This window comes from Pipra filicauda, unplaced genomic scaffold (assembly GCF_003945595.2).
Source record: "Pipra filicauda isolate LSUMZ 115617 unplaced genomic scaffold, ASM394559v2 scaffold40_size4127951_pilon, whole genome shotgun sequence".
Lineage (NCBI taxonomy): Eukaryota > Metazoa > Chordata > Aves > Passeriformes > Pipridae > Pipra > Pipra filicauda.
Window position 1 is genome coordinate 1,739,391 of NW_024104543.1, and position 14,510 is coordinate 1,753,900.

The following is a 14,510-nucleotide window of genomic DNA, read 5'->3' on the forward strand; positions in this document are numbered from 1 at the left end:
TTGCTCACCTGTATTCACCAAATGTTCCATCATCTTCTTTCATAGGTTGTATTTCTGGATCAGCATGTGCATCCTCCTTTTCCTTCACTAAAATATTTGAAATGGTAATATTTATCATGGAACTGCAAGATGAAAAACCCTAAGTCCTTAATTTCTCAAATTGATCACATTTGACAGGAACATAGTTGGAATAATTTTTTTAAATAGGACCTTAGGGTGTTACATTTTTTCTCTTGAAGAAAAAGATTTGTTAATTAGTTATAGAATTTTATTTTCATTCAAGTATAAAATACTGTGTGTCATTTTGCATTAGTAGAACATTTTCTTCCTTTCATTTCTAGAACTAAAGTTTTGTTAAAAATGCTACTATAATAATTTATTTACTTATATTATTATTAGAGCTATTGTTTATTGATATCTGAATAATTTAGTTTTACTTAACCACGATCTGTGTTTCCTCTTGATATTCGTCTCATACTGATTGATAAAACTGAATCAGATTCACTTGGGTTCACTGTCAGTTTGTACATTTTCTGCTTTCATTTCACACAATAAGACTCCAGGGAATTTTAAACAGTATTTTGAGAGTTATTAATAACGGAAAAAAACAGGCATGGTCTGTTAATTTCTTCTGTTCTATAACACGATCAAAAGCAAAGCAAAATCACCCACACTGGAACCTAAATTTAACACTATTGTATCTCTTGCAAATCCTTGGTTTATGTTTAGTCATTGTTCCCTGGTGAGAACAAATCCAGGCATATAACTTGTCCCTGTACAAAAATACATGTAGCACAGAAACTTTGATACAGAAACCCACTAGCACCTGAGAGGTCAGATGTTTACAGATGACACATATTCATCTAAATAATGATTGTTCATGGAGTAAAATAATATACTGACTTGAAGCATCATCTTTATGGTTCTTCCCTTTGCCTTTTCATTTCTGTTTCTCTGGCAACTACTCAAATCTTTCCCTTGCTTAGCAGATATGGTTATAAAACCCAGTATACAATATATTATCTTTTAATCTGGTAATTTCCATACTTAATTTTTATATCATTAATTTATATGCTGTTATTTAAGAGGATATGAATCACTCCTGATAATGTTTACTAAGTATATAATTGCAGTGAGGCATAACACCTGGGGATGTATCTGGCTGCTGTAATTTCATACTGAAGTAATTGATTGCTTTCTACAAACCATAGGAAATATCAAGATGACATGCTAAAATTATGATGAAAAAGAGTTCATAACTTTGATTTTCATAGATTTTCTTAACTCTGTGCTTCACATTTGTCACTACCTGTGGAACAGCACATTTGCAATGAGACAAGAAATAAAATTAGCTATAACGTCACTGCTATAAACACCAGTACATACTGAATCTGGAAATCTTACAAATCTCCAAGGTATACCTTTATATATGTGTGTGTATATGCATATGAAGCTGTGCATAAAAAAATGAATACCTTACAGCTAATAATTCTGCAGAAGCTGAGAAAAGAATGGCATATCAGGGATCCACAAAGTAATGCCAGCCTTAGCATCCAACTGCCTTCTACATTTTTACTCAAAAACTCTGTTTTGCCCTATTCTTGATGGTGGCTCATTTCAAGTCCTCCCTACTCTTTTTAGTTCCATCACTTCCCTTGCTTCAATCTTTGAATTTTCATTTTCTTTTCTCAGTTCTCTCCACTGAGAGTCACTTTTCCTATATCCTCAAAAATCTCATTTTCTTTTTAAATAATCCAAATATAAGGAAAAAAACCTAAGATGATGTCTTCAACCTGTCATATAATTTTACATAACACTGTTCCTTAATAATCTGTCTTTTCTTCATGGGCATAGGCAGTTGGAACAGAAGCTTCCCTTGCTTAATTCTTGCTGTTACTACAAATCTTTGCTCTCTCTATAAAACAATTTAACAGTTAGATTGGGCAGAGTAGGATTCTTGTATTTAATGAGGTGATTTTCTTATAAAAATAATCTGCTATGCTATGTTCAGCTATAAAAGATTCCCCTATGAAGAGGTAAAGTTCTTAGTGTTCACTAACACTAGTTTTCAGAAGTGCACTGGTCAAAACAAGCAGGAGAAATTAAAACAAAGCATGGATTTTTTTTTTGTACTTTTGTAAGTTCATCCCGCTTTTTCATGCCCAAATTTACAGTATCAGTTTCAAGAAGTTTGAGGTGACATCAGATAAACATTCTAGAGTCTGAATATTTATATAATTTCCAAACCTTTGGAGTCTGTAATATAGAACAGAATTTTTTCAGAAAGTCAAGATTTTACATGAAACTTAGCAACTGTACTTTCTACTGGAGCTAGGAGAGGAAAATGAAAAATCAAATTCTCATTTGGTGCTTTAAGAATTAATACAAACACAGGTAAACCCAGATGACCAAATCACGGCTAGGGTATTAAGGAAAAGTTTATTTCGAAGGTCTAAATCCTAAATACACTGCTAAATCGAGCAATGGGCAAAAGAGCAGCCCAGAAAATCCATTCCAGTGCTTTTATATAAACAGCTTTTGCATGCTCGTAACTTCAAGGCTGTGTTCCCCCTTGTGCTTTATGATCTCCCTCTGTCACAGCAGGGGCTTCAATCATGTCTGTGAGAACTTTTGCCTCTTCTTGCAACCAGAGAGTTAACTTCTCAAAACAGACAGCCAGAAAAATAGAGAAAGAGTTTCACGGGAAGGAGTTTTTTCCCACTCTGGGTTTTTCCCAGGCCTAGTTTTCCCAGCAGTTAAAACCTCCTTGAGCAAAACTCTTTTTCCTTCTCGAATAAATCCTCCGCGTTTAACTTTCTGTCCCTAGATGCTCACCTGAAGTTCGTTCATAGACACTCATCCCTCAACAGCTGCTCTGAGATCCTCTCTGATAACACTATGCAAACTGGTTCCCACTATCCTTTTCAAGAGAGCTTTAGTCTATGGACCTACTATATAAACAGAAATGTAAGACTGGAGAAAGATATGTATGGTACATATATGTACGAATACATACATACACATATACGGCTTCTATAATATGTACACCAGGAGGAATGAGAGTTTTGATAGGAGACGTACATTGTATACTTCCAATTTTTAATTAAACATTATAAAATATACTTGGCCATTCATAGACCTAATACTAAAAAAAACCCCTCCCCTTCTTATAAATAAAAAAATTATAGAAGAAAAAACAGCCTTACTGAAGGATGGTAACTTCATACTTAGCTGCAGAAATGCAGAGGCTGAAGACAACACAGATTCTGGGAAGGAACTGAAGGTATTTTGTATTTGAGACAAAATAACGAATGAAGAGATTTGTCCTGTGAAATACATTGCCCGTACTTTAAAGTACTGCAGTGGCCGTGATCAGGTGTATGTTTCCACACTTTCTGACCAAATAAATAAATCGCAATTCAGCTCATTTTAGTGGATTGACCCCATCTGCACTGTACTTCTGAAACTGGAATATGCAGGAGTGGTGGTATTTCAAACCTCTCTAGAGAGGTCATGCAGTAATACGACTCTCCAGGAATGAAGGAGGTACTTCTCTTATGCTTAAATAGATTGAGGTTTTCTACCATTATGCAGATTGCTCTTGCCAAGCCCACCACGTGATGACTGATTTGCCATATACACAGTGCAAATGTAACCCCGCAGCAAACGTAATTTTTCAGTAAACATGAAATCTGTCTTAATGGGTTACAAACAGCTGAATTTTACTGTCACTGTTAAACAGCATACCTGGATATTTGCCACCCTTATTCCTCCTTATGAAGCAAACAATCAGTAAAATCAAGATCAGAAGAGCAACAGCACACATAAGACCAATGAACCATCCTTGAGTAGCGATGTCTACCTGCCGGCTCGCCATTGCTAGAGGATAAAAGAAGAAAAATTAGATGTTTTGCTGCATTTAAATGCTATGCTAATTCAGATAAATAAAAGCCAGTATACAATGTTCATTAGGGAATAGCATTCACTGTGAAAAAAAACAGTATTAAGAAAGACAGTGAGTATTTTGTATTTTTATTACTCAAAATGTTTCCAAGTACATAGAACTTACTTTTGAGTATATAAGAATTCTGCCAACATTTAAGCTTAGTAACTACTTTGTGAAATCTGCACACACACTACATTGCTTTCCACAAACCTCAAAACTATTCTGAGCCATTTTACATGAATTAAACTACTGAAATGAAATAGCAAATTATAATTCACATAAACATGTCAATTGCGTTCTCAAAATGAATAAAAAGCCAATATTCATTAGCTAAGGCATTTCCATCAGTGTGAAATGGGGAAACAGATGGGTCATTCAAGGCCATAACATTCAATTTCAAATAAAAATTAAAAATGAAGCATCCTTTAAAACCTTATTCAACATCATGTTTTCTGCCTTTCCTCAAACCTCATCCTACTCTTCCTACAATTTATCATGATTGCCATGATTTAGGTTTAGTGAGGGCTCAACACGATGCAATCGGGAAGCCTTTCCTTGGCACTATTTCTCTCCAAATGCTGAGTCTAGATGGAAGATAATGTAAATGATAAGCAAACTGTACAGGAAACACTATAGTCACTAATAGTATCTGTGTGGTCTTGGGGTTGGATCTCTCCTACTGGTCTCAAATACTGTAGGAGGATTTTTCTGGTGAAGCTTATTTTCTACTCTGCCATTCAGAGACATGCCACAGGCAACTGGACTTAGGATTTGCTGTCTGGAGGAAGTGAGAAGGGTGAGAGGTGTTTGGGACGCTACAGAGAGAAGAAGATATGAAGTGGAGGAAGATGGACATCCATTCAAACCTACTGTGTTCATTCCTCACTTTCTTCTCCAGTCCTAAACCCCGAGTATGAAACTCTTTATGAAGAGTTGCCCAATAGACAGACTTCAAGCCCATGTCTCAGTGTTATTTCCTAGTTAAGAGAGAGGCTGAGACAGCTAGCTTGGAAAAGCAGTTTTCGATGGGCCCACATTCCTAAGGGTTTCCCAAGGACTCTATGAAAACTCAAAGTATTTCTGATGTCTGGATATAGTATCTCCTATCCATTCCATACAGAAGACCAATTGTGGAGATATGATGGGGAGGCTTCTCAGCCCTTGTTTAAGAATATATTTTCTGATATTTTAGAAACTCTTTTTTTAAATGCACAATAATTTAAACTATTTTTGCATGAAAATCTCTACAGGTTATATAAATATATCCCTTATATACATGTATATTTATACTTTATATACCACATATAAATATATATAAAATATATGTGGCAATTTTAAAAAACAAAATCACAAAGGCTATCTTCCTCTGAACTATAAATCAAAATAAGATAAAACTTTGTTATCACATTAGTGTTAAAATTATTTTGGGTTTTGCACATATGCATTCATAATAAGGCATTAAAGGTTGTATAATACATACTGCGACAAAAATGCAAAAGCACAATTCACATTCAAATGCAGTAAGAAATAGCATCAAGCAAAACAACTCGCATAAAAATATGCAAGATAGATGGGAAAGAGTAAAGATGAAAACTTATTTATGCAGATTTCTGTATTAACTTATTGCATATCCAGTAGGAAAGGGTTTCTAGATCTCTGTGCAACTTTTAAAATGGCACAACATTTCCTACTTATGCTAAGCAAATTATCTGCTTCAGGCAGAAAAACTTTGACTGTTGAACCACTAATGCAGGAGTCAATGCAGTACCCTGGACTGGGAATGCCCAAAAAGATAAATCTGCACACTGGGAAAATGCTCTGTAGGAATGCTTGTCAAAGAAAAAAATGTGGCAAAAGCCTCACATTTGAAATGTTGCAGTTTCATTTCTATTAAGAACATATTCCGTATTCCAGTACTTTCCTCTTTGTCCACTCCATTTTTGCAGTGTTTAAAAGCTTTGATTTAGGCTGATGACTGTGACACAAAATTTTTCTGTAAGACATAGATTATGTATATAATTTCATGCTGGACATTGAAACTTTCCATTATCAAGAAGCAGAAGAGATTGTGTTTAAATTCACTTTTTCCTTAACTATTCAAGGGCCTGAGTCAACATGACTAGGTAAGTACAGGATTCCTTGTCTATTGGCTCGGTATTTTTTATGCAGAAAGATGCTTTTGGGAAGGTTTCCATTCAGCTTGTTTTGGATTATATTATAGTCTTGATCCTTGTTTACTGCTGTTTTAGGCTTTGGATGTGTATTTGCATAAAATTTTACAGATATGCTTTTGTACCACTAGCTGTTTCTGGCTTTGCTTTTAGCTTGTACATATTTGCTTGGCACTGTTATTCAACACCATGTTTTCAAAGCTTTCCTGCAACACGATAAACTGTGAACAGAAATGGAACAAAACAAACCAACAAAACTATTTTAGAAAGTGCTCACTTTCAAACTGGCATATCCATTACCTATTTTGTTGTCTGATAATCATTACATAATGTTCAAGCATATTTTCATATTTAAATTACTTTGTTATAACATTCTGGAGTTGGTGAGACTACTGCTATATAACTATGCAGAGACCTAAATGCCTGGGATGAGCAGAAGTGGCTAGCAAAGACAGAAAATAATAGTAACAGCTGAACCAAGAACATGCTGTGATGGCAACAATGTATTTAGCATAACATCAAAAAACTTCCAATAAAGCCCTTTCTCTGAGTGAAATGGACAACCACTGTTGATTTGCTTATGAAGAAACAGGACGGCAATATGTACATAAGGAACTTAAACAGACTTACTGATTCCTAGGATATAGATATGGGATCAAAATCTATATAAAACCAGTATATGGCAGGAAAAGAAACATTTACAAGTAGGAATGTCTTAACACTGGTATAAATAGATCACATGAGACATCAAAATGAATCTGCACTGATTATGCAAATATTTTAGCTCTATTAAATGAGACATTACTTTAATACGGTCATTTAATTATATTAATTAGAAACATAAAAAATAGGTCATCTCCAATGCACAGCACACAGATGGACTGTGAGCAGCGCATATCTTGCCCCTAAGTATAAACATCAGTCAAGCAGAGTGAATTGAAAGGATGGACACATTCATAACCTGGCATTATTTAGGAGTTTATAAAATAACATTGCTCTATGAAAGGAACATGCAAAGATGCCATCTACAACATCTCTTAGCTAGAAGCACTTCAGCATTTCAACACCTGGTCTATCACGATTCTGACTATGATACAGAATTGGTACGGTGTGCCTCACCTGGACCTGTCTCAAACACATCCTCTGAACTCCTAAAACCAGACAGGCCCTCAGCACCAACCCGGACTTTATATGCTGTTCCTGGTGTTAAACCCTTTAAGACAAAGAAGCTTCGAGAACCATTTACAATTTCCTTTTTCCAATCTTCTTTGCCTACAAAAATTTTAGGAAAACAACATATTGGAATTTTAATTTTCTCTGTATTACTGAAAGTTTCTAGACAGAATACTATTGACAGTTACTTGACTAAACTATGGATCATCTGAAAAAAATAACTGTTCTCTCAAAAAATAATAAAATTATATAAAATTATGTCTAATAGATTGCATGCAATATATTGAAGAAGACATTGTACAGTAATTATGAAACTATTTTAAACATTTGTTCCATTGTACTAGAGAAATACTAACTTAATTTATTTTAAAATATTTATTGAACTTGTAATTATAAAATACATTAAAATAGATTTTAATCTCTAATTAAATAACACTTCTGCAGTTTCAGTCAATATTTCAGTCAATATTTGGTCAAGAAATTCTATTTCAAAATCTGAATCTGTTTCTCTCATATCTTCTTTCTAGTACAGTCTCATCTATTTCTCTGACTGATATCCAGAAAAATGCAATTATATCCCAGTTTTCAGATTATTCACCTTTACTGATAACTTCAGAAAGAAGGGGTATTTGAAAAGAAGTATCTTGCTTTTATTAGATAATTGTATTTTAATTACTACTGCTATTATCAAAGATATAAACTTGGTTTTATGCCAAAAAAAGTACATAAGTTGGTTGATATCTTCTTTTAAGTTCTAATTTAACAAAAAATATCTTATTTAATTCTTTTTTTTTTTTCTGAATTGGGCATAATTTAGGAAAACTGTTATGTCCTATTTTAATGCAGGTACTACTGTACCTGTAATGTAATACATTTACTCATGTAATCACTGCATGATAAACAACCTAACGCAAACTACATTTTTAGAAGTTCACATTCCAATGAATTTATAAAATAATACAAAGGAACAAAGGTTCACATTCTATCTAAGCATCAAACACCTGCTACACATTGATGTTTATTAAAATGAAAATTATTTGATCTTCTCGATCAAATTTAAAAAATCATTTTTCTAGACATTTAAGAGCTATCATTAACACTGGGTCAATTTAAGACCACATTTACTATAAAGATCTTCGAAAATACATCTGAACACTTCAGTAAATTTAATGGAACGACTTCTTACTGCCTGCTACACCATATTCAACATAAAAGTTCGCATGATCTGGTCCCTCATACTCCCAACTGATATTGGCATAGGTCTCAGCAGCAGCTGTTGTAACATTTCTGATCCTTGGATAAAGTGGTTGAACTGAATACACAATAGAAAAACAAAGAATATGCAATTGTGACTTCATACATTTAAAAAAAATATTCAAAGAAGTTGCTATGTTACTTTAGACTACATAAAGCATACATTTGTCATTGTTTCCATTACTGGAAATTAGTGACTGCAGTAGTGTATTTTGTACAGGCAATTACTACACTATGAAATTATAAAGTAAAATCTATGTACTCTACTGAGCACACCTTGTACCACAAAAACTGCCAAATACTTAAAAAATACCTGCTTAAATACTTCAAAAACTGCCAAAATTCTGCAAAACATTATTTCTATTCATCTGGAAGTAAAATGCAGACAGCTGTAAAGTGAGAACATTGTCAGGGTAATGGGAAATGGTAGGACAGAAGGGAGGTATGAAGGTGGTACACTTCTCCCTTTATGGCATGTGGCATTGAATGGACTGCAAATGCCCCAACTGCAAGCCTTTATAGGATTTTGTCTCTGTTTCATTGATAATGATAAAAAAGGAAGACAATACCCTTATAGAATGTTGGACGGACAGTGTGCATGACTGGGGAGGTTGCAAAAAGGATTTCTGAGTATCCTTCACCATCAGAGATAGAAGGAAAGAAAAAATAAAGAGTAAAAACACTTTACATCAAAACGTAACATTTAAATAATACCGTAAAACCTTACCTGTAAAATAAATAATACATGCACACTAAGATCATGCAAGATTCAATTAGTTTCGCTTGTTAAATATGGAACAGCTCAATGATACACATGTATTTGAAAACAAACTGACAGCTTTACTTTCACAGGACATTTCTGAAATCAGCTTTGTTAACATTATGGATTCATGGCACCTTTAGACACTGGAACACTAGACATCAGATATTGGAAAGCCAATATCAAAATACTCTGGTGTGAAGGACACAAACCACTGGAATGCAAGAAGCTGCTCATTGTAAGGTACTGTGTCTTACTGCTGACATTCTGGTTAGACAACAGCACTTTTCACAGACATGCATAATGCCCACATCTATGAAAAGAAGAGCTGCTCTCTTCAGCATTCTGTAATTAGCCACTTCTTTGCCCATATCTTAGTTCTTTACTTATACCTTAGCTCCACTTATGCCTGTTACAAATTGACATATATCTCAGTATCTCTGCTTGCCTAATATTAATGAAAAAATAGATTTTAAGAGTTCTAATGATGTAATAGTGCAGATACAAAGAGGATGCTTCACTAAGGCATGAAATTTGTTTTAAATGAAAATGCCTTACTTGGTTTGTCACTGACTTTTCTATCCTGCTAAAAATATATTTTCTGTTAGAAATAACATTAAAAATGCTTCCCAAAGGACCATGAAACATCAGAGGTAAAAACTTAGTCTCAGTAAAGATCAATGGCAGAATTCCAATGGCTTATCTACACAAGAAGAGGGCTGTACAGAATTTATCTATAAATTATTTTCTCCTTCAAACAGGATGGCTTTGTCCATATGGCCAATTGGAAAAAGTTTTGAGTTATATTCAGAGAAAATGGTTTACTTTGGCCCCTAGCACAGACTAAGTAATATGAGTGCCATGTCTAGAAAACTATAGTTTTTGAGTCTTTTTTTTAAAATAAATTATGCAAATTCCACCAATTCTCCTGAGAATGTGTTCTGATTATCACATGTTCTCACAATATGAGATTTTTTATCCCCATATTTGCATCAAATTTTTCTTCTTAACTCTATTCCAGTAGTACTCATTCAACAATTCAATCAGTTGTTGATTACTCCCCCATCTGATGTCTCTGTAGGTAAGTTGTGCTTATATATAATTTCTTTTACCAACCAAAATAATAAGGAATCTATTATTTAAATAAATGAATATATTTATTTCTTGGTTAAAATCAGCTGAACAAAATAAAATAGAAATCACTAGATTAAAAAGAAAAAAAGCCATCTAGTTTACTAAGACACCAACCCGAAGAAATACCAAAGCCAGAGCTGTCTGCAGGAAATCTAGTATGTAACCATATACACTATGCAAGGGGATTAGATTCTGTTTCTCTGTGCCACTTGAAGGCAGCAAGAGGAAAGAATAGCCATCTCTAAATTTAGGAGGGTGCAGAGTCTGAGATTGCAGACAGGATATATAAACTTCCTTCTTGATTTGCACGTAGGAACAGGTGCTTGTAACAATCAGCATCTAAGCATCTTTACTGTGCCAAGAAAACAACTGGTTTGTATTCTAAATATGACTTTGTTTTGTTTCATTAAATTGTATTTTCTCAAAGCCATATTTTCCTGGATTTTGGTCTTCCACAGAAGATGTCTAATTAGCATAACTATATGACTGATATCTGTCACTAATGTTAAAGACAGAAAAAACTGGCACACAGCTGCCACAGCATTATCCCTAACTTCTCCCTTCTCATGCCTGAGCACCTTTGGGATGAAGGAAACTGTCTCATCTTGTGTGAAAGACTCCAGATGACAGAGAGCTTCTGTAACACTAAGGAAATTCAATAATCACTCAATCTCATCTTTTTCCATGTCTGGTTTCCAGTTTCTACTCTGACTGAAGAGTTTCCTGCTAGATTAAAGTATCTGGTAAAATTCTTTCTGTTCATATGATTGCATGTAACAATCAAGTTGATTCCAAAAATTACCTTCATTTTCTTGGTGTCTTAGTTTCTAAATCCTCTCAAGTGACTGATTTATGGTTATATTTATCAGATGTACTCTTATCAGATTTCTACCAACAGCTGTTTGTATAGATTTATATATGTGTAGTATTTGGTCAGATTTAAATTCTGTTGTCTATAGAATATAGATTTATAGATTTATATATGTGTAGTATAGATTTATATATGTGTAGTATTTGGTCAGATTTAAATTCTGTTGTTTACTCCCTTTGAATACAGTGCACCAAGAAATTTTTTCAGTAGCACATTTCTTTTCAAAATTATTATTTTTGTAATTCTCTTCTTTTGCACTATTGCTTGATCTCATTTTCCATCAGGCCTGCAAAGTTTTACATGACTACACACATAATTAGATAAAAATGGCTGATGGATCCTTAGGTGATGAAAGCCTAGAGCTGAAGGGGTTACAACACTTAAAGTGTGTCTCTAATCCATCTCGACTTGTCTTCTCAATCACCACACCTCTAATTATAATTAACCTCTGAGTTTTTCAATATGTTTCCCAGCACTGTTCACAAATGCAAAATGTGTCATTATCAGTTGGCAGAAACTCTCAGCGTGTGTGAGTGCCAGTTGGTGACAAGGGGAGGAGGGGAGGAAGCTTTGTTTCAGGGAATGGCTCTCGGTGGCAGATCATTGTGTTCTTTCATATGTACCATGCACCATGTACAACGCTGTGCAGCAGTGCTGGCAAAGGCATCACTCTAAAAACTATGGGAATGGGCTGCCAGTAAGTTACAGTTTTTATACAGAATTACTCTTATTTGGCTACCTTTGTCAAATTAAGCTTTATTCCCACCTCAATACACTGCAACATTTAGCCAGTGCTGCTGAGTATGGTTTCATTCCTGTAGTGAGATGTAGTATAGAAGCATTTGCGAATTGTTGAGAAAGAGGCCTAAGCTCCAACTAAAATTTCCCTTTCTTTTCAAATTAATTCCAGTGCTTTTTTTACTGGAGTTTTTTGTAGAGTTTTGTTTAATTTTTCAGTCTTTCAGCAACACAGTTCCTACAAATAACAGTTAGACTTGGGCTGCAGAAACAGAATTTAATAAGACAGGACATGAGATCCGAAGGTATTTTAACAATGGAATAGGTACTCTTTCTCAAGATTTAGTCCAGAAGAACAACAAATCAAATAATCCCCAAGGTGACTAACTTTAGGAATTTTCATGGAATTCACCTGATATCCAGAAAAAAATTAGTTAAATGACAAGCAAAAATTTGAAGACTAGTGTCAAATGGAAAAGAACCCGCAAACCAATATAACATAGACAATTAGTTAAAATGCATATATAAAGCGAAAAGTAAATTTAAAGGGAAAAACTCACACCCACACACAAGAAAAGATTAAGAAAAAAGTAATAGATTCTGCCAGAGCCTGTCAAAGAGGGGTTTTGGTATTGTTTGCTTTTTTGACCTATAACATTCAAGCTTTAGAATTATGGTAGGAGTGAATTTCATTTCTGGCAGCGAGAGACAGGCATTAGTCACTTCTGAGATTATTTAGGCCAATTGCAAGAGCATTCCCATAGTGTGAGAAATACAGAAGCCAAATAAAAACCACTAGAAATCATTTCACTGATAAGCATTTAGCATGGCACGGATTTTGCATGACATCTACAAAGCAAAAGGTGTTTGAGTAATTTTTGCACTGTGATAATAATAATTTTCTCTCTAGTCTAGCATGCAAAGCATGAGCATTGTTCCCAGTAAACTTAAAAGAGGACAAAACAGTGGTTCTGCATAGCAAGCTGTACTGAAATCACATAGATACATATGGACAAGTCCACAGGGGTAGAGTGGCTGAAGGAGGAGTACAAAAATACTGCACTTAACCTGACTGAAAAAGCAGCTTGAAATTGTTAGAAAGAAATATGGAGAGATTATGTGAAATGATTCAAAGAGGGAGGGAAAGCAGATGGTGGACAGAGAAAATTATTTAAAGAACAGCATTTTGTATAGACAAAGAAAACAGACGATCCTGCCTTCTACAAAGAGATCAGAGATATGAACTCTGTTGAGACTCTAGTGAAAAGCTACATATTGGTGATTCAGCCAGAAGATCCAAAAAAATGGTTTCAAATCCAGAGGATAGACTACTTGTTTTTCTCCCTTGCAGCAAAAGGGAGTACTATTTGTCAATAATACTTAAGACGTGAAGTTCACATGAAGAAGGCAGACCAGACTGAGTACCACAGTGACAGGAAGCGCTTGCTACAATTAAAGGTTACTGTGATCTCACAAAGTTATTTTAATTGCAGTTGAAGACTACCAGTTACTAGTGCCTGTGTGCATGCAGATTACAAGACCTTGCTTTCAAATAAAAACGTTGACTAAATCAAAAAGAAACTAAGTTAAATGAGAAGGCTTGTGAAATGAAGCTGACATGCAATGCCATTACTCCTACACTTCAGCTTACAATAAACACACATTCCTGTGACTCGCTATTTTAACCAGTAACTTTCACTTCTATCACTGGTCAAATTGGTATTCCCTTCCTTCCTCTACAGACCAGTCCTTTAAAACTTCTAATGGAAAAGGGCAGAAAAGACTTGACTCCAGTGATCACCTGAGTCACTTTCCAGCTGCTACTATACTTATTTTATATGGAATTGGGTTATTCTCCAATTTTTTCATACCTCATGCCTGTGGTTAGTTGCCAATACATAAATAGCAATACCAATGCATACTGAGTATCTAGTACTGGGTATAATATATTATGTTTTACATATGAAGTTTTAAGACACATTTAGAATACAGATTATTAAGAAAAAAATTATTTTTTTCTTTGTAGTACCATAATTTGATCAAATTTAAGTAATTAATAACATTACAGTATCATAAAGGAAAAACAACAGTGCAAGTCAAACAGGATAGCTTTCCATCTAGCTAAATAACGTGTCTCATGATTTACACACGTGCACTTGTGACAATAAAAGTAGTGAGACTATTAAGATCCTTAGATTTACCGTAGCAATATTTTCCCCTGCACTTTAATATATAGTTTTACTCTGAGAAGTGAAATATGTCCCAAGTGGCACAGCTCACTCAGGTTTAAATTATTTTAATTCCTCTAGGACATTGTGCCTAATGTTTGTGACTGGCCAAGCTGCATGTCTTCAGGGGCAGCTATCCAGTAGAAAACACCAAGTGCAGAAATTTCAGTGCAATTTGGTCTGGCTGAAGCTGGGACCTACTGTCTTGTTAACTTCCAAGATAAATGTGCTCACA

General features: G+C 34.5%; 1 protein-coding gene across 50 annotated transcripts in view; it reads right to left on the reverse strand.

The window, feature by feature from the left end:
- The window catches only part of NRCAM (neuronal cell adhesion molecule), a 152,184-nt gene that overhangs the window by 12,100 nt on the left and 125,574 nt on the right, over nucleotides 1-14,510 (reverse strand). For 20 of the 50 annotated variants that reach the window (XM_039385411.1, XM_039385406.1, XM_039385408.1 and 17 more), the window contains 2 exons: nucleotides 3,748-3,879; nucleotides 9-87 (listed from right to left, as the gene is read on the reverse strand). In XM_039385411.1, the coding sequence (XP_039241345.1) occupies nucleotides 9-87; nucleotides 3,748-3,879 (211 nt within the window). Of the gene's footprint in view, nucleotides 1-8; nucleotides 88-3,747; nucleotides 3,880-7,236; nucleotides 7,390-8,476; nucleotides 8,603-9,113; nucleotides 9,180-14,510 lie in introns of all 50 variants that reach the window. The other 30 variants (XM_039385392.1, XM_039385388.1, XM_027710861.2 and 27 more) reach the window with 2 other exon arrangements.